Here is a 26,613-nt window from a genome sequence, read left to right as displayed (position 1 = left end):
CCAGTCCATCCAACATTCAAATCAAATAGCCTATGACCTTAGTTTCCATCGCAGCACAAAAATGCTGCACTGCAATAGTCATTGCACCTGGCGGGGACCATCTCCGGATGTATCACATTGTGCGTTCGGGGATGGTATCCGCCACGTGTATCCCTTGCTTTTAGATTAAAGTGTCTTAAAGGGCCTCTGCGCTGTTGGCTTCGGCCCCACGTACGCCTCCCAAAGGTCCGGGACCCCATGGTCCCGAGATATGGAACAGACATACAAATAATAATAATAGCAGAGCAGGCGGAAGCTGTGACCTAGCATACGTGACCATTAATCGGTTTGTTTATGTCACTTTATTATCTCCATGGGCTTTATTTATCCCTTAATCGGTTCGTTTATGTCATTTTAGTATATTCTTGGGCTTTATTTGTCTTCTGTAGGGGTCACATCCTTGCCTTCGGTGACCCAAATTAACTAAGGGTCATTACAGTAATTAGTTTCTACGTAAGCATTTTTTATCCTCAGTACCTTATCTTATATTATTTTCAAGGGGTGGGGGTGCTTTCCCCCGCGAACGCAGGCGCATGTGATGAGTGTCGGAAGCCCTGGCAGCGGTGACATTGCGCGGGTCCCTTCTTTCCGCGCCATGCCTCCACCTTGACACTCCTCATGTGGAGAAGCTCCGTCACCGCGGAGATGCCCATGTGCAGCCCGGGCCCTGTTGCGTCTATCTGTTTGGCGTACTCGACGGGGTGGCCCAGCTTCTCCAGGGGTTTCTTGATATCTTCAATCGGTGTGAAGGAGGGGAGGTCCCTGACGGCCACCTTGAGCCTCTTCTCATCGTCCAGCCTGTAGATGTTGTAGATTGGCTTGATGACGTCAGTGGGTTGCCCTTTCTTCGCGGCTTCCTCGATGGCGGCCACAGCTTCAGCCTCCATGTTGTTAAGGTAGGTAGCGGCTCACTAAACTCCGAGTCGTAAATAGATTCCAAAAAAAGTAAGACAATGTTGCCACTGCAATAATTTGTTTGTAAAATAGTAAATTTCTTTTTATAAATAAACACGCTAAGATAATTTATTTATTGGTAATTTTACTCCTACGATTTAAAAAAAGTACTTTTATTTACTTATTTTTACATAAATACAAGACGCGCTATAGTGTAAATAACATTATTTGCGGTATTTGACGTCTGTCACTCACAACAGCAATACTACGTAAAATGTTTTGCACATCGAAATCACAAAGGAAAACAACTGCACTGCGAACGTTTACGTTCTACGTCTTTTTTTTTTTAATTTTAGGGTTGGCCGGACACCACCGTTATGAATCGGTAGTCGTCTAAGTAAATCGATATGAATTTTTCATTTTTCTTTTAATAAAAATAAGGAAAAGGTGGATAATTAACTGTAAATATGGATATATTTATCATCACTTAACAGACAACAAATTTGACACAGATATAACATAAATAAACTTTAAAATAGATCCCCAGTTAGTTTCAATTTTGACAATGGGTGCAAACTACTCGGTCGGTGTATTAAATACACCGACCGACCGGTAGCTTGCGGGAAAACCATATAATTCTAGCTTTATTTAAATCTCAAATAAAAATTCATTATACGTCACAATTCGATACCTCAGTCTACGTGCCATCCAATCGTAATCGCTTGCTGTGACAATCGATTTGCGTTAGTTACATCTCTATATACGTCAGTCATAATGTGTCAAATACCGCAAATAATGTTATTTACACTATAGTAAAAAGTGGCAACACTGTCTTACTTTTTTTGGAATCTAATTATGATTTTCAGTTTAGGCGGTACTCCGCCTCGGAGCGGGGCTCGAAGGGTATCCCAGCCCCCAGCGGTGTGGTGAATGGTGACTCCCCAAACTTTTTATTTTTGTTCCTCTTGATATTAATCAATATAACAACAGCAACGCAATCTAACAGCAGATATTCAAAGTATTTTTGAAATAATTCCAATAGTTCTGACTTAATTCATTGCAAAAATGCTATAATGATAAGAAATTATTTTTATTTTTTTCTCAATTCTCCCATGGCTTGCAAAAATGCGACTCATACCACTGAGTAGCAGATACATTTACCTACATACCTAGCCCTATTTCGTTTGTGTACGCTGTGGGTCATATGTCCGAACAAAACGCTCAATGACCTTTACAAAAATAAAATATATATAGTTTTTATTAGAGATGCACCGGATATTCGGATAGCAGGTCACTATCCGGTATCCGGCCGGATATTATAATAATGGCCGAATAGGCCGGATACCGGATAGTAACATTGCTTGATTTCGGAGTAAACAAAATTGGATTTAAGAAACAGTCACGGTCATAATCGTACTCGTTATTATTTTAAAACAATTTAAACATTCCACACACATGCACGCGCACTCGATTTCGAACCTAGAAATGAGTCCGCGCGAACGTTCACTACGAAACAGGTCAAAATCTGCACAATGCGCACCTGAAAAACCGAAATGTAGGTATAGTTCCGCCGGCCGAATATACGGCGGCCGGATACCGGATATTCGGCCGATGGGTAGGCCGAATATCCGGTATCCGGTATCCGGCCAAACAACTATCCGTTGCATCTCTAGTTTTTATTTAATGAGGCTTCAGAAAATGGTTCTTAATTTATCTCACATTTATAATTTACGAATATCTCGATCTAGTAAAAAAATAGTATTGTAAGGCGAATTTCCCCCAAAACATCAATAAGTTATGGTTAGTTTACATGGAGCCTACTAGATGGCGCTAGTAGTCCTCAACTTCGACATAAACATTAGTGATATTTTATCTTACCCGTAGTTTTAAAAATCCAAAACCTTGCGTAACTTAAAACACAAGTTACCTAGTTTTTTTATGTAAACATAACGAATGTGCAAATTAAGAGTAATGTAAATTCGATAGCTTCCAGTTAGGGTTGCCAGATGGTCGGGATTTGGCGGGATTCTCCCGATTTTTAGCATGTGTTCCCGATTCCCGACAAAGTGAAAATTGTCCCGAAAAACAGCTTCGCGTTATCCATACTAATAGTATAAAGGCGAAAGTGTGTCTGTCTGTCTGTTACCTCTTCACGCTTAAGCCGCTGAACCGATTTAGTTGAAATTTGGTACCTATAGAGATAGTTTGAGTCCCGGGGAAGGGCTCTATGGGCAGAGCAGCTGACGTAGTGCCAATAATGTAAAATATCGTTGTTTTTAATACAATTACTTTAATTTAATGTTTGTTTTTTCCCGACTTAAGTCCCAAAATCCCGAAAAATTGATATTTTTTCCCGATAATAGCGCCTTACGATCTGGCAACCCTACTTCCAGTTCCTAGGCAACCTTTAGTTCATTGCGCCTCACAAGATGGCATTACTAGTACCCAATGTTTTGTTCTTAAGCCCAGTGTTCCTGGAGTCTTAAAATTATGACTTCAAGCATTTCGTAATACTTGTATTTTTACCAAAACGTAGCAATGTATAGATTTGGATGAACGTAATCTTGAACACTCATATATATATAGTTCACCTATATGCACAGAGATGGCGTTAGTAGGCCTATCATATCTCGTTTCTGAAACCTGTAAAAATACAGAACGTCATGTAACATGTTCCTAAAAATATATCGAATGTATCTAAATAGTTTAACATACACAAAAACAACGCGCATGTTCGTACAATTTAACTGTTTACCAACTAGTCACTAGATGTCACTGTACAGTACGCATACTATTCCTACATGGCGGTGTTAAGATTTTTCCTTTAATAAGGACCCGATGCACCGAATATCGTAAATGTTGAGAATTATAAAAGGGCGGGTACACAAGTGACAGGTAGATGGCCACCCATACAACCATTTCCAGTCGCCGTTACGACGCGGTGTTGACACATCTTGTGTCGACACCGTCTGTTTCGGTCACAATTCCAGTCGCAGAGTCGTCGCCGTGTCGACACAGTTACCAGAAATGGGGAAGGGTCGACACATGACACAAAGTCACATAAAGTGTGGTCGCCGTGTGCACACATTGTTTCGGGTTTGCGACTACTTTATGCCAAAATCATTCGTTCATTCGTTCATTTTGTTCCTGTCAAATGGAAACTGTCAGATGGAAAAATACTTAAATAAAAATAAGTGACATTAATACGCCATCTCTAAAACGGATTACAAGACGTAATTATATATTGTTTGCATTTATATTACAATAGGACTTAAATTATTATGGGGAATTAAACTGCTCGAGTGATTTGATAAACTAAGTGTAATATAATCAACGCGCCACCACATTGTTTTAGTTTAGCCGGAAATGAAATTGTTTACTTCTCAGTGCCTGTGTTCATAACTATATTATTTGAAGCATTTTTAGTACTTCGATGCGTATACTATACTTAAATAACAGAAATAACGCTTTACATACTACGAAACTTGTTAATTATGATGTATAAATATGGTTTAAGGCTGAGAAATATTGCAGTCACAAAGTAGTTGCAATGTTTCGACTTTGTGTCGACTCTGTGTTGACACATGACACGCGCTGTCAAAAGTAATAACAAAGTTACTGGTATGTTACTGGATTTGCAAAATGGCTCCTTGTGTTGATTTGTTTTCAGATATTCTCAAAGTGTAAAAATGCCGTGGTCAGAGATGGGCATTAATCGATTAACTGTTTATTCGACTAATTAATGGAATAAAAAAAGTTAATTCTCAAATTTTAATCGCGATTAGTTTAGTCGACCTAACATAGATTGAAATTGAATTAATCTGAATATTAATCGAATAAATTATCGATTTTTTTTTTTTTTTTTTTAAACATTTATTTACATACAATATATATACAGTGGTACTACTAAACGAAATTAATAACTAGCTTAAATCTAAAATAGGCCCTTGAGGCATTGTACCAAGGATGCTGGCGGCATTTCCTCGCTGTATCGCAATGCTGATACGTTGTGCGAGGTAGCCGCCAGCTCTTCGGTCACCAGTTACGTCAACCAGACGCTTCGCGATTTCTGCGAACAACTTATGCGCGCTGGGACCCCATGGACCTAGAGTTTCAACACCAAATGGTACAAAATGGTACTCTCTACCGAGGCTCTTATATTTGTTACGTTTTAGAATTTCGGCGCTTTCCGCCGCTCCGCCCGCTTTTACAGTAGTCCGTTGGAGGTGGGACGGTGCCAGTGTGTCTACGCAGGTAGCATCCCACACCAACATCCGTCCCAAGCTCCAAGGAACTAAGGACACTCCATCGGGCCTCTTGCCATCATCTCTGATAATGCCAGTCGGCTCAAGAAGAGCAGGCACATTGATGGTGGCAAGAGACCGACGGACTATGTCATTAAGCGACGCATGTCTCGAAAAACGGCCTGCACTTTTTTGACAAGATAATCCGTGGTGTCCCAGTCGGTCCACGTCCGTGCCACAAGAGCATATGTGTGGCGTACACACCGAAACCCCGAGTCGCAAACCAGTCGCCAGTCTAAGGGAGGCCGGATCCAAGAAAGTCTAAGTTAATTATCGATTAAATCTCGATTGAAAGTTGACAGGGGGCCATTTTTGTACGTAAAAATAATAGAAATGTCTTGCATGCAGATGGTAGCAAAACACTTTGTCATAAAAGTCGAGATGGGTGTCGATATATAGGTTTTAGGGAGTGCCGATTTCGAAAATAATGACCATTTTGGAATCCGAAATGGCGGCCATGCACTGTGTCATAAAAGTCGTCATGAATGTCGTTTTATACGTTTTAGGGGGCCCCAATTTTGAAAATGATGACCATTTTGGAATCCAAAATGGCGGCCATGCACTATGCCATAAAAGTCGTCATGGGTGTCGTTTTATAGGTTTTAGGGGGCGCAGATTTCGAAAATGATAACCATTTTGGATTCCAAGATGGCGGCCATGCACTATGTCATAAAAGTCGTCATGGATGTCGTTTTATAGGTTTTAGGGGGCCCCGATTTAGAAAATGATGACTATTTTGAAATCCAAAATGGCGGCCATGCACTATGTCATAAAAGTCGTCATGGGTGTCGTTTTATAGGTTTTGGGGGGCGCAGATTTAGAAAATGATAACCATTTTGGATTCCAAAATGGCGGCCATGCACTATGTCATAAAAGTCGTCATGGGTGTCGTTTTATAGGTTTTAGGGGGCGCAGATTTCGAAAATGATGACCATTTTGGATTCCAAGATGGCGGCCATGCACTATGTCATAAAAGTCGTCATGTATGTCGTTTTATAGGTTTTAGGGGGCCCCGCTTTCGAAAATGATGACCATTTTGGAATCCAAAATGGCGGCCATGCACTATGTCATAAAAGTCGTCATGGGTGTCGTTTTATAGGTTTTGGGGGGCGCAGATTTCGAAAATGATAACATTTTCAATTTAAAAATGGCGGCAATGCACTATGTCATAAAAGTCGTCATGGATATCGTTTTATAGGTTTTAGGGGGCGCAGATTTCGAAAATGATGACTATTTTGGATTCCAAGATGGCGGCCATGCACTATGTCATAAAAGTCGTCATGGATGTCGTTTTATAGGTTTTAGGGGGCGCAGATTTCGAAAATGATGACTATTTTGGATTCCACTTTTATGACAAAATACGTAGCCGCCATCTTGGATTATAAAATGATCATCGTTTTCGAATTCTGCACTCCCTAAAACCTATAAATCGACATCCGTGACAACGCAAGTTATCTTTATTTTCAGATCTAACAAATTGCTACAGAATACAAAGGACAAAAAAGAAGCGAGGAGGTAATGAAACAAGCAAAAATACAGATCATTCCTCGACGCAATTAGGTGATTCTTAAATTGTGCCAGATTTTTTTTGTCATAAAAGTTTATATTTTTCACATATTACTCTCACAAGTTCCGTGACATTTCGACCTTGTAATTTTTTAAGTAAATGTTTTTGTTTATCTATGAGGATCTCACTAGAATAGTATAATCAAGGTATGTTTATATTTGATGAATGAAATAGTAACGCAAAAAAATAATATATTTGTGTCTTATATTCCTGCCGAAGACTTTTATTTTACCTTTTCCTTCTACACAAGTTTGGCCAAGTAATAAGAATTTAGGGCTCTCAATTTTATTTTGACTTCTACAACAGTAAAGCTACGAGGCCATGTTTGGTATCGTTTTCGTATAAATTCGCAGTACCAAATTTAGTTAAGGTATCACATTGACACCATTCCGAAGTAAAAACATATAAACTTATTAAAATACTTTCTTTTAAACTCCTCTTCACGCTTAAACTGCTGAACAGTTTTAATTTAAATTTGGTACACATATATTTTGAGTCCCGAGACAGGATATAATAAGTTAACTCAAAAATCATCCTTTAAAGGTGTGAAATGAGGTGTAGTTTAGAGGTACTGTTTAAGTTTAGGTTTGAAGTCATGTTTTTTCATCATTTTTAACTAAATCAAAGATGTAGACCATCCCAAATTTCATATAAATCGGTTCAGCGGTTATTGATTTCCCGTACAAATTTCCACGCCACTTTTCACGGTTCAGACACTGTTCAGACGGACATACATACAGACGCACGAGTGATCCTATAAGGGTTCCGTTTTTTCCTTTTGAGGTACGGAACCCTAAAAAGATTTATTTTTATTTTGTGGAATGGTGTCAATGTGATATCTTAAATGGATTCAGCACCCCAGATTTATACGAAAACGATACCAAACACGGCCTAGCACCTTCACTGATATAGATATATCAAGATAAAATTGAGAGCCCTAAATAAACTTCCAAGAGCGGATATCTCAAAAACTATTCAACATATCGAAAAAATTGACGGAATAAACTTGTAACAAATTAAATTAACTTTCATTTTGTATAAGTGGCCATGTCGCTGAGATGCATAGTTTCCGAGATATAATCGAAAAACGGGAAAATGGGACCTTCAAAGCCCCCTCTCTCCCCCCCGCTCAAGGGCTACGGCCGGGGACTTTTGATATGTTCACCTCCTAACTTGTCAAACCGAGTTACGGAGTCAAAAATTGTGTTCCGAGCATTTCCCTCTACAACTTTTGGAGCATTAGTTGCCTGACCTAAGTAGCTTATTGAATTTCTTTCAAAACTTTTCTGTAAAAGGTTGACGGGTGTTGGGTGTTTATATGGTTTCGGTCGATTATTATCATTTGCATTGCCCATGATGACTTACTAGAATTACGAGCACACGAGACACTAATAGTAGTTTGACAAACCTTGGTTTTCAAGAGGTATTTTATATTGACATTTGCTGTCACAAATTTGCTGTCAGATTTAGTCGCAAACCGCACGCAAAGTGCACACAAATGTGTCGACACCTTGTTACGGAAAAGTGTAGACACGGCGACGACACTTTGTTTCGAAACAATTCTAGACACATTGTGTGGACTCTGTTACGACACATCTGACATTTAGTTACCACTTTGTGATTCTGCGACTGGAATGGTTATATGGGCAGCTCGAGTACGGACAAGTTAGAGTGAAGACGTCTTGAATATTTTATTGTAAATTGATTGTTATTATGTTTGTAACAAATGAATAAAGTTAAAATATTGGTACAAGTATTAGTTTTCATCATCAACCCGGTAATAAATAACCCAACAGGGTTGAGTCTAGTTATTTTTTTTTGTTCTTATAATAAATAAATAATTCTTATTAGATTTTTTTATATCGACGATTTATTACCTTGAATGATAAAGCGAATTTTACGTAAGTATTTACAATTAGGTTTCGAGCCGCCCATTCATATGCCAGCATTCCAATCCGCCTCGCAGGATATATTTTAATATTTACTCTCACACTGTATGTGTAGCTTTAGCTACTATTTTGGGAATCTACTTGTAGAGTTAGACCAAGCTAAGTTGGCAGCGATTATGATAGCCCATAAGCCCACCCACACGGTGCGTTATTTAAACGTCATAATCTCATAGAAATTTTGGTTTGTCCCTTATAAGAAACTTGTAGTCATAGACATCGGTTACACGCTAATTCTGGCGTCAGTTCCGTCCATCATTCCATTCGAGTTTTGACTGATGCCAGAATGATGGAAAATGGACACGGTTAGACGATCAGTCCAGACTGACAACAGACTGATAACATTACGACACAAGACATCGGTTACACGCTAATTCTGGTGTCAGTTTCGTCCATCATTCCATTGTTGCATGGACGGTGACTGACGCGAGAATGACACAAAGAGGTTACACGATCAGTCTCCTATCAGTTTTCTGTCATTCAAAACGACGAATATATTCAAAAAATTTAAATTTTCATCAGTCCAGACCATCAGTCCATCAGTCCGCGTGTTACACGATAATTCTCCCGCCATTCTGACCAGAATGATGGACTGAACTGATGCCAGAATTAGCGTGTAACCGATGTCAATATTATCAAAAAAAATTTTTTTTCATCAGTCCATCAGTCCGCGTGTTACACGATAATTCTCCCGTCATTCTGGCCAGAATGATGGACTGAACTGACGCCAGAATTAGCGTGTAACCGATGTCAATATTATCAAAAAAAAATTTTTTTCATCAGTCCAGACCATCAGTCCATCAGTCCGCGTGTTACACGATAATTCTCCCGTCATTCTGACCAGAATGATGGACTGAACTGACGCCAGAATTAGCGTGTAACCTATGTCATAGACTCATAGTACTTAATAGTTATAGTAACTCGTAATCGAATCAGAGGGGCTACCGCGAAAACAGAAATTCGCAAATTGCGGGGATCTTTCTCTTTTACTCCAATGAAGGCGTAATTAGAGTGACAGAGAAAAATGCCCGCAATTGACGATTTTCGATTTTCACGGTAACCGTCCAGTCGCCACTCGCCAGTCGTCACAATAACAGGAGAACAATTGTGCCGGGCACTGGTTTGTACGGGCCACGATCATGACTCGTATCATATGGTACCGTGTATTTAGCTGTGAAAACACGTTATTATTTACTATTGTAGTGCGTTTATGCTGTAACGAGTTCTTTCAAACGTAATGACGACGGAATAATAACCCAGTTGCTTCGGATTGTAGGTAAATAAGAACAAAAAAACTATACTCATCCTTTTCTTTTGGGTGCTAGTTCTAGTGTAAGACAACGATAGTATGATTATCTCTATCTATGTTTGAAATGAGACAGTCCCTCTGATTTATAATAGAAAAATAATTATTTTAGTAGCACATAGTTTAACATGCATACATGCATGTAGTTTAACAAAAATATTTTTTTCTACTCGTCGACTGTAATTCTTGAATTAAGATTTCTTATACCAAACTGCAATTGGGTATTTTTAATGTATGGGCTTCCAACTCAACTATTATATTCATATCGATACAGTTTAGTCACCTATAATGAGATTGACCAATCACAGCTCGCCGCGATCAAGAGGACGAAACAAAACCATAGCTCAAAATAATTATTCATTTTAGGTTGTATAGTAGAAACAATTGCTTCATAAGTCAGAAACGCGCACACCCTGTGACACCCTTAATATAGCAACATCCATAGACTTCGAAAACCACTTAGCGTTGCTTGTTAGTCTCCATAGGCTACGGTGGCCGAAATCGAGAAAACAACTGTCTAAAAATTGAATTTAGCGCGGAGCAAGTACCAGGGCCTCATGAGTTACGAGAAGGTGTCGTTGACCAGCCCGCCGGGCCGAGCCGGCCGGGGCGCGTACCAGTATGAAGGTGTCGCGGCTGTTCGCGTAAATCGCGTATCTTAGCTTTTGGTTTGGTTTGTTTGTATGATTCTACTAGTTTAAAGTATTATTTTTGTTGACGCGTAGAAAAAGTATTGTATACAATAGTAATATAATCAAGCTTTTCAATCTCGTACCTTACTTAGACAACTCAGCAAGCTTCGTTGTCTAAACACGGTACTCGACTGAAAATTATATATCACGATTGTATAAAATACTATAGTAATTTGTGTAGCCTGTTAATAGGTGTAATTTGTAAACAATAACACATGTAAAAAACCTGTTAAAATCTTAAACCTCTTTGTACTTTGTTAACCGACTTCAATTTCATAGAAGGAGGAGGTTCTGTATTCGGTTGTGGCTATTTTTTTTTTTTTTTTTTTTTCTATGTACGTTCACCGATTACTCCGACATCCGTAGTCCGATTTGAGTAATTCTTTTTTTGTTTGAAAGGAGCTACCTCCGAGTTGGTCCCATTTTAATTTGGTTCTGTTCTGATGATGGGATCCATGAGGAATTGAGGGAACTCCTCAATTTTTAAAGGCACATGCATGGTGTTTTGGGCGTTTTCTTAAGCAACTCGAGCACTTTCTCCCGAAAACCACTAATTTGATGAAGTAGACCTGATGATGATGATTATTTTGATGATAATGATTTCTTTAAATGTAAGTATGTTCACCGATTACTCCGATTACCGATTACTAAAAAAATAGGCACCTGTGATCCGATTTGAGTAATTCTTTTTTTGTTTGGAAGAAGTTACCTCCACGGTGTTTCCGTATTATTTTTGGTTCTGGTCTGATGATGGAATCCATGAGGAATTGAGGGAACTCCTCAATTTTTAAAGGCACGTGTCAAGTGATTTCGGGGTTTTCTAAAGTAACTCGAGCATTTGCTTCCGAAAACCACCAATTTGATGTACTGCAACTGTAGCCTTACCACGAGTTTGACATTGACATATTCGCTAACGTCTTATGCATCTAAATGTAACTTTTTATGCATCTCGCTCACACTAAGGTTAGTACGAGCGAGATGCATAGGAAGTAAGTTACACACATGCTAGCGAATATATCAATGTCAAACTCGTGGTAAGCTGGTAAGGCTATTACTGATCGGGGGTTAGGGTTAGGAGTTAAGGGGTCAGAGATTAACGGGTCGGGGAATGGCGGTTGAAGGGTTGCTGGTTCAGGATCGAGGGGTTCCTGGATCAGGGGTTGATGTGCTGTGAGGTTGAGTGATCGGGGGGCTGAGGGATTGGGTCAGTGGCGGGGCGGGCGGATGGATTTAGTTGACAGGAATTATAATTTCCCAGACGGACTCGAGAAAATTCCTGGTTCAGGGTCGAGGGGTTCCTGGATCAGGGGTTGATGCGCTGTGAGGTTGAGTGATCGGGGCGTTGAGGGATTGGGCCAGTGGCGGGGCGGAGGATGGATTTAGTGTAGTAGTGACAGGAATTATAATTTCCCAGACGGACTCGAGAAAATTCCTGATTACATACATATTTATTAAAGTAATAGGTACACGAATTTAGTGTTAAACATGATCTTGTTTTTCGTCGCGCTCTTAACAATGCGTTAAAACTAAAAATGGAAAAATAAAAACTTTTTACAAAAAAAAGCAAACAGACTTCAAAAAGGATGAAATAAAATATTATCCTTTTTGAAGTCTATGCGTTACCAACTGATATGTTTGAAGTCGGTGCCAAGCCAAGTAGTAACAATACCAGTCAAAATAATCAGCTTTATGGCTATAAATCCCATTAGAACTGCACTAATAACTATTACAAATGTGTAAGTAATTTTGTCTGCCTCTTTGTCGCCTTTTCATGGCTAAACAACTGAACCGCTTTAGGTGAAATTTGGCAAGAAGGTAAATTTCTTAAATTGTTTTATATTTTGAAATGTAGTCCTCTGGATAAGGGACGGGAAATTACTCAGTCCCAATCTCACACTTGCGTGCTATAGACTGTTCGAGCATTAGTAAGAAATGCTCTTTAAAAAATACGACGAAAAAAAATGCATTGGATTTCCACTAATGTGCCGACAAACCAAGGACCGGAAAACCCCTCTTTACGCTTAATCCTATCAATTCGGTAACCCAATCGATTCGGTTACCGTATCATTCGGTAACCCTATCATACTGTTACCTGATTGTAATGGTAACCTTATTGAAACGGTAACCCTAACCTTTAACCGAGTTAATCTCAAAACCCCATTGCGATAGGGTTTTTGTTAAGGGTTTTTAACAGGTTTTCATTCAGTTATGGTAACCTTTATTATCGGTTGCTTACTGGTTTGCTACATTAAAGTAGTTTTAGTGATGTGCCGTCAGAACTAAAAAAAATACTAAAAAATTTGTTTATTTTATACTTTACTTATTAAATTAATTTAATTTAATTTATTTATTTAATGGATTTAATTTGTTGATTTTTTTTTTTAATTTATTTAATTTAATTAATTTATTTAATTTATTTCATTTATTTAATTTGTTATATTTGTTTAATTAATTTAATTAATTTAATTTAATTTTTTTTTTTTTTTTTTTTTATTTAATTTATTTAATTTATTTAATTTATTTAATTTATTTAATTTATTTAATTTATTTAATTTATTTAATTTATTTAATTTATTTAATTTATTTAATTTATTTAATTTATTTAATTTATTTAATTTATTTAATTTATTTAATTTATTTAATTTATTTAATTTATTTAATTTATTTAATTTATTTAATTTATTTAATTTATTTAATTTATTTAATTTATTTAATTTATTTAATTTATTTAATTTATTTAATTTATTTAATTTATTTAATTTATTTAATTTATTTAATTTATTTAATTTATTTAATTTATTTAATTTATTTAATTTATTTAATTTATTTAATTTATTTAATTTATTTAATTTATTTAATTTATTTAATTTATTTAATTTATTTAATTTATTTAATTTATTTAATTTATTTAATTTATTTAATTTATTTAATTTATTTAATTTATTTAATTTATTTAATTTATTTAATTTATTTAATTTATTTAATTTATTTAATTTATTTAATTTATTTAATTTATTTAATTTATTTAATTTATTTAATTTATTTAATTTATTTAATTTATTTAATTTATTTAATTTATTTAATTTATTTAATTTATTTAATTTATTTAATTTATTTAATTTATTTAATTTATTTAATTTATTTAATTTATTTAATTTATTTAATTTATTTAATTTATTTAATTTATTTAATTTATTTAATTTATTTAATTTATTTAATTTATTTAATTTATTTAATTTATTTAATTTATTTAATTTATTTAATTTATTTAATTTATTTAATTTATTTAATTTATTTAATTTCTATAATTTATTTAATTTATTAAACTTATTTAATTTATTTATTTTAATTATTTTAGTTATAATATAATAATATTTATAATAAGAACACACCACACAAGTAGGTATAAAGATAAACAAAGGAAAGGCAAAAAAACTTGTTTGTGCTGGAGGCTTCATAGACCGCCCATGCCAACCTCGGTTATTCAATAATAAGTTGAATTTAAGTGTGCGTAAAGATTACAATCGTTTGAACTGGTCAAAAACCTCATAATGAGGTAACTGAATAGACTGGGTTTTTATTTCGGTTACCGGTAACAGAGGTTAACTCGATCTGATACGGTTACCGAATCAAAGTGTTACCTTATTAAGCGGTTACCGTTATGGTAGGGGTTTTTATAAACACCTCTAAAATAACCCTATGAAAAACCCCGGTTAAGGTAACCGGTTCCTGTCCCTGCGACAAACATGGTACAGACTGCGCCAAGAAGGTTTGATCGTGTGTTCTGAGGTGTGTTCTTAAGCCTCCTCCACACTCGTGAGCGAATCGCGGCGCAAAGCCGCGAACGCGAGTGTGGAGTCCTGAACGCAGACCTGCGAAATCGACTCCACACTCGCGTTCGCGGCTTCGCCCGCGATTCACGCGCATAGTCTGGAGGGGGCTTTAGATACAATCGACGTCAAAGATATATTTACACTTTTGCACCTTACTCCTTTGTAATAAGGCGAAAAGTGTAAACATATTTTTAACGTCGACTGTACCTACAGAAAGTACGTTCATTGTCGTCGTGTAAGGCAATCCAACGTAGGTACATCCTTATCGAATCGCACCAAAATCATGGTATGCTTCAATTTGGCTTGGCACCGACTTCAAACATATCAGTTGGTAACGCATAGACTTCAAAAAGGATAATATTTTATTTCATCCTTTTTGAAGTCGGTTTGCTTTTTTTTGTAAAAAGTTTTTATTTATAAAACGGCTTCCTAAAAAGGTGCATGGCAATTATTTTTACATTTATTTGTACTGGCAACTTTAAGTAAATGTCACTAAGGGGCGTTTTTGCATAGTTTTAATAAAGTAGGTAACTAAAAAAAGCTTTGATTTGACTTGAAAATCTTTGCATATGCGTTTCATATTTATTGTATAATTTTTGCTGATACTTTTACGTGATTATGTAAAAGAAAACTAAACAAATACACGTGACATTCATTTTTTATGCGCATACATGGCGCATACAATACTGACTTCATGACGTGCTCGATTGTAGCTAGCGAAATAAAAAACGTCTTTACCGCGACGCAAGACACGAACGCTACAAAATAATAAAATAAAAATAATGATTTACTTTCCGGAGTAAAACTTACAATTTAGAATTTAGGTGAATTAATAACAATAAAAAGCCGAAATGGCCGCAATCGATCAACCGGATCTTTTATTCTTCGATACTTTCTCCCACGACACGAGCGAGGTTAGTAAAAACCGCTATAGACTGAAGTTTTTCTTTTATTTTGGTTTTAATTTGTTTTATATCTTTTTCAGGAACTGAATTTAGATCTAGTGCAGTTTCCGAAGTCTGTTTATGTGAGAGAAATACGAATTATTCCTTTGGGGGCTCGTGTGGAGGGTGATTTTCCTGGCGGTGTCCGTTTGGGAGCAACGAATCCGACGAAATTTCACATAGATTTCTTCGTGAATGACTTGAGCAAGCCTGGAGCATCGACTTTCGAAGCGCTCGGGAGCTTGGACTACTGTCAGAATGGACAGATTCATATGGAGTGTGGGTCAAACTTGGACCAGCCAAGAATTCCCACTGATGGACTCGTGCTTAGAGGTATTTTTTTTTATCTGGGATACTAATATGACAGTTAAGGCCTACGCACACGAACTCAGTAGCAAAGGCCCAGTCAGCACACACTTTAAATACTGTGGCATTCCGGCGACCTACCAAAACATCCTGCGAAGAGATCCTTTAGCACAGTCTTAAATGTAATGTCAAGAAATCCCTTTTGATGCCACAGGATCAATTTCAAAACATTAGTTTGAATTCATTTTGAATTGCTACTAGATAAGTTTGAATGTCCTTTGGTCAAATTTTGAATCCTTTGCCATTCTGTAGGCCTTTAGGCTAATTTGGTACCTAATCATTCTGCTTTTTTACTGATTTTTTAATGTAATGATATAACAGGTAGGTGCTCAAATTGGGCCAATCAGAAATATTGTTTTATACGGTCTAAATATCATTGGGGATAGTGCAATACCGTGTAACTAATAATACTCTCCATGGTCAACGGCGACTGCTATAAACTCCGTTGCTGTCACTGGTGTGCTCGCAAGTGGCTGACGTAACCAATCTTGTTTGTAAAAGTTCGCGAGCATTGCGGGCATGTGAGCACACCATTTGTATCAGGAAGTTACCATGTTTTTCCTCCCTTCACAATTGTAAATCTTTTTTCTGACAATGCTTGAACAATGTATGACACAGATCTGGTATGGCAAAATCACCCTGTCTGTGATTGATGTAACTGTAATAACTTTTTCAATGTAGCCCAACCCAAGATACGGAAAAATCTTCTGGACATTTCAGTAACACAAATGACAATGTTTCCTATCCTAATAGAACACTTGTGTTTTATTTCCACTATTTTGGTATGGCTCATTGGCGAAAATCATGAATATTGTTGCACAATCCTCAGTAATCCTCACAATACTAGCCTTATTTAACTTATTCTGGGACTAATTGACTAACTAAGTAAAGACTGTCTTATACATTTATTGTTTATTAACACAAAAAATCTTCATACATATTTTGGAATGCTCAACCAAGCACATGTGCACGTTTTTTCATTAGTATATACAATTTTTATTCCAGGATGGTATACAACCATCACTCTGGCAGTCTACGGGAACTTGAGCCAAGTGATTCCGGAAACCCCAGTGGGAGTGAACCCACCCTCAGTCCAAAGGCCTTCCATCCCCCCTGAAGTACCTTCAGTATCCAATGTACCACCACAGGACTGGAACCCAGAGGCTTCTAACCCCATACCAACCTACACCGGCTCTGCTGCTGCTAACCCTGACGCCTATGGACCCAATTATCCTCCGGAGAACTATGACAATCCCTACCGGACAGAATACTATGACAATGAACCTCCAAAGGACCCAAGAACCTATCATATTGATGATGATTGGGAAAAGGACCGTCGGGGCATGAGTCTCGATCGTGAGGGAGATAGAATGCGGCGTAGCCCCCGATCCGTAGAGTTGGACAGGGATAGAAGAGAAGGCAGAAGTCGTAGGAGATCTCTTGATAGAGGTCGAAGTCGAGATTCGTCAAGACATCGCGATAGAAGCCGAGATCTAGATAGGATGGATAGACTCCCTTCAAGGTCTAGGAGTCGGGAAAGAGAGTATGTTGTGAAAGGGGAGTATAGACCACTCAGCAGGTCTAGGTCTCGGAGCATCGATAGGGACAGACTGCGCGGAACTTCAGGTGATCGCGACTGGGACAGAGGTTCTTATAAAAAAGACGACTATAGGCGTCACAGGGATTCGTCGTACGACCGATCGCGTGGCGGATCCTACGACAAGCGCTCCGGTTCTTACGATAGGAGATCGCCTTATGACAAAAGAGCTCCTTCCTACGAAAGGAAATTGTCTTACGAAAAACGTGGACCGTCTTATGAAAAAAGGCAGTCGCCAAGAGCTTCGTCGTACGAGCGCAGAGCACCATCTTACGAGAAGCAGACATCTTACGATAAAAAGAGACATTCGCCATACAGAATTAGAACTTCGAGCTATGGCAGTCGGTCTCCTAGTCGTGACGATCCTAGGAAACGACCGAGAACCCCTCCTGGTGAAAGCAGCAGAAGACCATTATCACCAAGAGAAGGAGATACCTCTAGTCCCATCAACTCAATCAGGTCTGAAGAAACTGGGGACTATGACAGGAGCGGAAAGCAAATCCCAAGAGTTGACTTTTATCATCCAACCTACAGACATAAGAACCCGATAAGGAGTCCTTCGGAAGAAATCGAAAACCCTCCATATGTCGAACCTCAGCATTCCAGTCTTGTTACTGTTCAGATAGTGGATACTTCGGCACCCAAGGTTATTGAATCTCCCGCGCGGAATCCCGAGGAAGATCGCTCAATGGATGCGGAGCAATTTGAACCAATTCTCTCAGACGAAGACATTTGTGATGACTTAGAAGCGCCATACATGGACGTTGACTATGATGTGAACGACTATGATGGTATCGACGATATCATAAAATACTTCAACCCATTCAAGAACGATTGGAAGAAGTACCAACAAGTAAATGCCGTGCACAAACTTGCTAATGAAAACAAGGATGTAATGACAGCTAGTTTTGATGAACTCTGCGATGCCAGTCCCGATCTATTCAAGATGTCAGAAATGGCTAAAGCGGGAACCAAGAGGGAACAGAAATTCTTCTCCAATACGTTCACTGAAATCGATAATACGGCAAAAGAAGAATGGGTACATCAGTGCGAACAATTGACTACCTCTCTGACTAATCTTTGCAACAGTACTGATATTATATTGAGGATTTTCAAAAACAGCGTTCGTACGGTAGGGTCTGAAGAATTTACAGATATTTATAACCTTCTAGCGACTTTCTGCCGCATTGGCTTGAACTTTGAGTACGCATTGTCACAGAACGTAGCTACATACAAGATAAGACACATGAAATGTGGTATCCGTTTAGCCGAAGCTCTGTTTTCGCACAGGCACAGTGAGCAAGTTATCAAAGTGTTTCTAAACACTGGAATAGATGTCCAGATGTTACTGTTAGAAATGTATTCCAAAGAATACATGGCTTTGAGCATTCGCCTGATGATCTTAAAGGCACTAAATGCTTGTCTGTCATCTAAGGTCGCCATTGAGCATTTTATGGAAGAGGCGGTTTATCCGAAATTCGGTAAAAATGAAAGTGACAGTGACAGCAAACCTATGAATGGCTATCAGGCGCTCATAGCTATTATGCAAACGAATCCTTTAGCGAGAATTAAGTTTTCCATCAGTGCTTTGATTAAAAAGCTGAATATCTATGAATTATTAGAAAAGTTACATGATTTAGTATTGAATTTTAATAAGAATGCGGCAGAAAGTAACCAAACAGAAGACGCAGAATTATCAGAAAGTGATACCGATTTCATTGTGAACTCCTTAGAGGAAGTATTGTACATGTATCGTTCACAATGCTTCCATATATCTCAACCAAAGCGTTTCCTACCTGTATCTGCTCAATTTGAAATCAGCAAAGACTGTTCCAACGAGACTTTGTTAGAATTCTTCAACATTCATCACATTCTTGAAGTCTGCTTATATTTACTAACGTGCCCTACCACTTGCAACAACTTGGTCGTCATAAGTCCGATACACGACTTGATATATGAACTTGTACATTCACAGAATGGCTTGAATTTCTTATATAGAAACATGGAGATGAGCGAACTACTTTTCAAGACCTTAGCTCAACCTTACGGTCAAAATACTGATGAGTTCCTCTATCCCCATGACTTGAGCAACTACACAGATCTACAAATACTTGGTCTTGAACTTGCTTATAGACTTAAGGCGTTATACTACTTGGAGTCCATCTGTGATTTGCAAGCCGGCAAAGTGGACGAAAACGAATTGATAGATAGACTGCAATCTCTATACTGCCTAAGTTTTGGAAGCATTGGCAGAACTGCGGTCCCTGATGTAATCGCTATGGGGGATAACGCGGAATGTCTAATGGAAGTATTTGAGAAAGAATTAAAAAGTAAGAAGAGCGATTCATTATCTAAGCAAAAGTCGCCTGCAAAAGGTTATGCTATTGAATTAATAGTATCTGCTGTTCGGTATTCAGCCAGTGTCCCATTTTTGAAGAAATATGGGAACAGACTAGTAAATGTTTCCAAGGAACACGATAGATTTGAACCCAGCGTTTCAAGTGTTCTCCAAGAAGTGATTCCCTACTTGAAACCAGTCGAAAAGACCAATCTCCTAACTGGAGAGGACATGGGTGAATGCGTAGAAATACTTAAAAACACGTTGGAACAAGTCCCAGATTTGCCTGGAGAATTAATGACCTGCCTAAGGATTTTACGGCATTTCTGCATTTCGGATTACGAATCGAACGCGTCCATCGCCAGCGAATCTGCCACCGATGAATATGTTGAATTAAAATACAAGTATAATGTACTTCAACTGTTTTCTCTAGACGGAGTTGCGTTATTAGTTGGAGTGTTGGATCGTTTGGCAGAACATTTCGATCAACCAAGCATGCATACGGCATTCTTCGCGTCAGTTAGAGGTCTCCAACTGGCCCAAATTCTCCAGCCCTGCTTGAGGCTTTTAGACGAAATGCTAGCACGAGTTGTCCGCTGCCGCGGCTCAAGGTTCCGTGACTTAACCGCCGCTCCCATGCTGCTCAAAACCTACGGAATTGCCAAGGCATTCCCTGTAGGTTCAGTAGGGTACAGGACTGCGACTAAAGCATCAGAAGCAGCCGTGAAAGCTTTACTAGCTTACGCTCAACCGATAGCTGACAACGCGAACGACGGAGACTCAATACGTCGAGGGCCTTGGACCTCTTTATGCTCTGAAGTGATCTCATACATTACTACAGCACCTTATACTTTTGTACCTGGGCTTTTGGTTTTCTCGGAGCTTTTACCTTTACCTCTACCGATGCAGACTAAAACGCCTCCAACGGAAAGAGAATTAGCGGACGCGTCAAACGAAAGGCGCTTATGGTCGGCGCATCTCCATGCTCTATCCAATGACTTGACTGACATGATTCAAATCATTTGCATGTCGACTTACAGACCTGTCGTTCATATGTTAAGGCGGGTATGTGTTCAGATAGCTGATTTAGCTCCGAATACAGCTGCTACCGTCGCTAGGGCCGCAGTCGGAGCAGTTATGAGAGAACTAAAACCTGGTGAACCAGCTACAGCTAGCTCCGCCCGAGTAATGGGTTTCTTAGCTTGCTTAGTCTCGCACGCTCCAGTCAAATGTGCAGTTCTACATGCTATGAACAGCGGAGGGCCGAAGTCTACCGACGTCCAAACAGCATTATGTGGAGTTTTAACTCTTGCAAACGCTTCTAACGAGCATGCGGCGGCTCAAGAATTCGCCGCTCATGCTTTAGCGGCCTTTTGCGATGTGGAAGTCACATTAACACCTATGCACGCTTCCACAGACATTCTCCTTGCAAATTCCCTTCCCGGAAAAGAAGCTTTAGCAGCATTCTTAGATGCATCAGCAGATTGTCTAGAATCCTCGACAAAAACTTGCTCAGTGGCCTTAGCAGTTCTTAGAGCGTACTTCGTATTAACCGAGCATCAATACGGATTTCTCCAGTTCCGAAAATTTGTGACGAAGAGGAGGGAATCTTTGGGAAAATTCTTCAGATGGGTATTGGAAGGGCCTGGGGAAGATAAGGCGGAGTGCTTGAGTTTGTACTTCGATTTGATCAGGATGTTGAAGGCGGAAGAAGGTGATGGGCCTTTAGGGCGTAAAGGGGTGTTGACGGATGAAGAGGTAGCGGATATGGTGGGGTATACGGCTAATGAGGAAGACCATCCTGCTTTGACGCTGGAGAAAACATTGAAGGTATGTGTTTTTGACATCGACTGTACCGTAAATTGGTATCTAGTATGTTTTTCTTCTTTACGCTTGTAAAGTTATAGTTAGTTTTGTAAGATTCAACTCAATATGTGGAGTACTGGTCCGGTGCATACGATCTATCAACTTTTTAAAATTTTCTTCATAAAAAATTCTTAGTACCTACTTGTAAAATAAAGCACACAATAAATAAGTTAAATTTTATCTTAAGCTAGTATTACATTTGACAAGAGTTATTTTTGTTCGGCTAACTTCTTTCAAAATGCAGAAACAACGCGTTATTTAGCGAAAATCTTCGAAATGTAAAAAACGAAACAGGTTCGCCTGTCAGTCTTAAAAAAAAAAGTAAAACGATTTTTTTATGCTTTCCAGGAACGATCCCAGGACGAAGACGTCTCAATCGCCTGCCTAATCACCTCCTGTCTCCAAAAACTGAAGCCTTCAGAAGAAATCCCTGAAGTCCCGGAAGCCATCCTACCAGTCCCAGAGACTTTGGTAGCCCAGTTCGCAGCCAGGACTATATATGCTATAGGGGAGGCCAGTGATGAGAGACTGACTTCCAGCTATTGGTTGAATCTGCCTTCAGTTGGAGGCGAAGAGGACGTCAATGACAATGAGTTGGTATGTAACTTGTATATTTGTATCATCATCATAGGTATATTTAAAAACTGGGCTACTGATGGTGGAGGATTTTCCGTGTACGTTTGTCCTCCGCCTTCGTGGCCTACTTGCAAATTTAGTTTATAAACAGTAGTCGATATTTTTAACGTATAAAGTGACGCTGTGAGGATTCTTCAGCCACTGGAGACAGGTTACTTATAATTTATACTTACTGTCATTATGCAAGTCCTCTCAGAGCGAGTCTCGCGACAGACGTGCTAGCGACGCCTCGTGTTTGATAAAGTGTCATTCTATGGAACTTGCTAACTATGTAAACAAAAGTCACTAGTAAATTCATTCAGAGACAATTTCAATATGGCGGTTTGTTTACATAGTTAGCAAGTTCCATAGAATGACACTTTAGATACGTTTATATGGACAGAACTGCTTCTCGCGGCAATGTACTCGCAAGGAGGCTCGTTCTCTGTGTCTTGTGTCTGTGTGTGTTATAAGTCAGAGGGAATATATTTCCCACAATGATTTTGAACTTTATTGCAAAGTGAAGGATTCATTTTAGCGTAATTTCTGATACTCTTATGCTCGTTAATATACTCTGTTTTCCTTTCAGGTGTGCGTGGACATAATGGAGATAGCTCGTTCCTGCGTGGGTGCGGGTACAGATGTCGCCGGTGCTGTTCGTCGTCTGGCCGGTTGTCGTGCACAGCCTGCGCCTCCTAGGGAGCCTCGACCCCCAGGTAAAATTTAATTTACGAGTGCGCCTCAATGGCACACTACGATACAACGTACAATACATTGTTTTGTTGATTGGCGACGTACCACTGATGTATAATATCTAAGGACTGGCCTTACGGGCACTAAAAATGGTACTAGTTCAGCGGTGTCACTCACGAATTTCAGCCAAACGTGCAGTCTAACGCAACTAGTTGCGACCAATCGCGCGCATGATGCGAACTCCTCAACCAATCGCGTTGTAGCGGTGTCACACCGCTGTACTCGCCCCTGTCCTGCCACATTATTATTGTCCGCAAGGCCAGTTCCTAGATAACTATGTCAAAGCGACGTACAATAAAAATTAAAAGCGAATTTTAATTTTCTCAGTGGCCTTATCCCGCGTCCGACCAGAGGGCGCAGATGCGTTCCGCTCTAGACCACCCAACACGTCCCGCCCGCCGTCCCTACACGTCGACGACTTTACAGCACTACATCTACCTTACGGCAAACCTCAAGCACGGTAAGATGACCAGTTAGGCCCACTTGCACCATTCCACTGACCCGGGGTTAACTGGTTAAACCTGGAGTTACCATGGTTACCAGTGCAATTTGACACTGGGTTGACGGTTAAACCGCTTAACCCAGAGATAGTGGGATGGTGCAAGTGTGCCTTAGTTAAATAAAAACATCATCATCATCATCAACATATCAGCCAGAGGACGTCCACTGCTGGACATAGGCCTTCCCCAAAGAGTGCCACAGTGACTGGTCTTGCGCCACCCGCATCCAGCGGACTCCCGCGACCTTTACCAGGTCGTCAGTCCACCTTGTGGGGGGTCTACCAACGCTGCGCCTTCCGGTACGTGGTCGCCACTCGAGAACCTTTCCGCCCCGACGGCCATCGGTTCTACGTGCAATGTGCCCCGCCCACTGCCACTTAAGTTTAGCGATTCGGAGGGCTACATCGGTTACTTTGGTTCTGCTGCGGATGGCCTCATTTCTGATGCGATCACGCAGAGAGACTCCAAGCATAGCCCTCTCCATACAAAACATACTTACGTTTAAATGTGATACGTAGAATTGAATGTAAATTGTTTGTCGTTGCAGCGGCATGCGGCGCGGCGCGGCGCCGGACCGCGGGCGCTTCGCTTCAGCCGCTCCTGTGCATCCCCCCCACCAGGGCCACCCCTCCCACCAGGGCCACCCCCCCCACCAGGGACCCGCGCACTACCGACATCTGTGAGTCGCCCTCTATTGTCACAAATACTGTACTAATATCACTGTCTTCCTATACAATATAGCGCACCCGGTATACAAACCGGTTGACAATTGTGAAACGTCAACTTTTGACTAGCGGAATGGGGTTGGCCGGTAGTAGTATTTAGCAGATGGCGCCAGCATAGCTTGCCCTAACGATCCCTAGAATTTTTGTTTTTTTAATGGAATTGTATGCCCTGAATGCCAGCCCTTTAAGTCAAATCTCATAGAAAAAGGGGCAAGCTATGATGGCGCCATCTATGCAAACCTTTGACAGTTGCCAACCCCATTACCACATCATGTACAAAAGCATACATTTTTGTACGGTAGAATTATGCAATTGATTTACCTCTAAATAATGTTTAATTGCTCTAAATAATGTTTAATTGCTCTAAATTGTGCAATTTATCTACCTCTAAATAATATTTAATTGCTCTAAATGTTCTTATAAATAATTTCCATGTATTTCGGATAAAAAAAAACCTGGTGGAAATGGGATATTATTTATTTATTTATTTATTTATTTATTACTATTCGGAGATCCAACAGCTGTTAACATGTTAATAGGTTTTATAAATGTGATACAAGAAGCCAATTACAGGTTCTCACCAGTAAATACAGATTAACAAAAACAATTGGTGGTTAGCACTATTGCACTACACATACATTTCAACGCCAAAGGCAGAGTAGCAAATTTTGAATTCGTATTACTAAAGAAGATTCAAAAGAAATACAGATTAACAAAAACAATTGGTGGTTAGCACTATTGCACTATACATTCATTTCAACGCCAAAGGCAGAGTAACTAATTTTGAATTCGCATTACTAAAGAAGATTCAAAAGAAATAAAGAAAAAACACAGCACAATGAAATTTCACATTCCACTAAGCCATGCTCATTTAAAGAACTCCTCTGTCAGGATACGCCGCACAGTTTGGATGTTGCTGTTGAAAATATCGATTAATAAATAAAAATTTTTGGAGTACCCTAATACATAAGTTTGTGTTTTACAGACGCGGCCGCGGCGCCTGGGAGATGGGCGCGTCTCATTTCGGACACTTCCCTCCCGCGCAGTACATGATGAGTAAGTATAGACTTTCATATCAACTACTAGCGAGCGCTTCACACGGGTTACACACAAAACCTTAACAAATTATACACCTAAACCTTCCTCAACAATCACTCTATTGATAGGTGAAAACCGCATGAAAATCCGTTCAGTAGTTTTTGAGTTTATCGCGAATATACATTCACACAAACAGACAGACGCGGCGGGGGACTTTGTTTTATAAGGTGTAGTGATTAAGCAGTGGCGCCCTCCGCTACCATTTTTGCAGTCATATAGATATAGACATGATTGATTTTTCATCACTTTCCTCCTTACAAGTATATTTGTGACGTTCCATGCCTAAAAGGTTTATGCACATGAAGAATAAGTTTGGCCGTTAGGCATGGAATGCCATATTCCCACTTCCAAGGAGGGCATGTCTGATTGCTTCAAAACTGTATCTTCTTCTTTTCATCCTGTTACCCCCTGCTGGGGTGTAGGTGTAGGGCTCGAATCTTTTTCTTCCACTGACTCCGGTCCTGGGCAGCTTGGGTAGCCACCTCCCACCCCATCCCCAATACACCCAGCTCTTGCTCCACAAAACGGCGCCAAGTAGATTTAGGGCGACCATGTTTCCGTTTGCCGGGCATCTTCCAGGTCAGGGCCACTTTGGATAGGTGGGTGTCAGGTTTCCTGAGGATATGCCCAACCCAATGCCATTTCCGCGTCTGGATCTCCTTGTATACGGGTGCTTGTCCGGTTATTCTCCATAAGTGAGCGTTTGTGATCCAGTTAGGCCAAAAGATACGTAGGATTTGCCTTAAGCATTTGTTCACAAACACTTGGGGTTTTGTCATTAGGTCTTTGCGGACAAACCAGGTTTCGCACCCGTACAGCAGCACGGCCTTTACATTCGAGTTTGAGATCCTCACTTTAGTTCTTCTCGTTAGGATATAGGAGTTCCACACAGGTCAAAACTGTATAATAATTAATTAACCTAATAAACATTTAACTTTTTTTAGGCTCCATGGGTTGGGGCGGAGCGCGCATGCAGCGCGGCCCGCGGCACCGCGCCTTCCTGCGCTAACTGCGAGTGCGCATGCAGCGCGGCCCGCGGCACCGCGCCTTCCTGCGCTAACTGCGAGTGCGCATGCAGCGCGGCCCGCGGCACCGCGCCTTCCTGCGCTAACTGCGAGTGCGCATGCAGCGCGGCCCGCGGCACCGCGCCTTCCTGCGCTAACTGCGAGTGCGCATGCAGCGCGGCCCGCGGCACCGCGCCTTCCTGCGCTAACTGCGAGTGCGCATGCA

The 26,613-nt window shown here is 39.7% G+C and overlaps 1 protein-coding gene across 1 annotated transcript; it reads left to right on the top strand.

The window, feature by feature from the left end:
• The first annotated feature begins 15,304 nt into the window (after positions 1-15,304).
• Positions 15,305-26,437, top strand: LOC134795619 (protein virilizer). Its single transcript, XM_063767520.1, has 9 exons — positions 15,305-15,495; positions 15,567-15,858; positions 16,897-21,656; positions 22,041-22,289; positions 22,897-23,023; positions 23,388-23,520; positions 24,108-24,239; positions 25,271-25,341; positions 26,328-26,437. The coding sequence occupies exons 1-9, from the start codon at positions 15,433-15,435 to the stop codon at positions 26,390-26,392; spliced, it is 5,892 nt and encodes a 1,963-aa protein (XP_063623590.1). The 5' UTR covers positions 15,305-15,432; the 3' UTR covers positions 26,393-26,437.
• Positions 26,438-26,613: the final 176 nt, after the last annotated feature.

Source organism: Cydia splendana, chromosome 12 (genome assembly GCF_910591565.1).
Source record: "Cydia splendana chromosome 12, ilCydSple1.2, whole genome shotgun sequence".
Taxonomy (NCBI): Eukaryota; Metazoa; Arthropoda; class Insecta; order Lepidoptera; family Tortricidae; genus Cydia; species Cydia splendana.
This window is presented reverse-complemented; position numbering and strand designations above follow the sequence as displayed.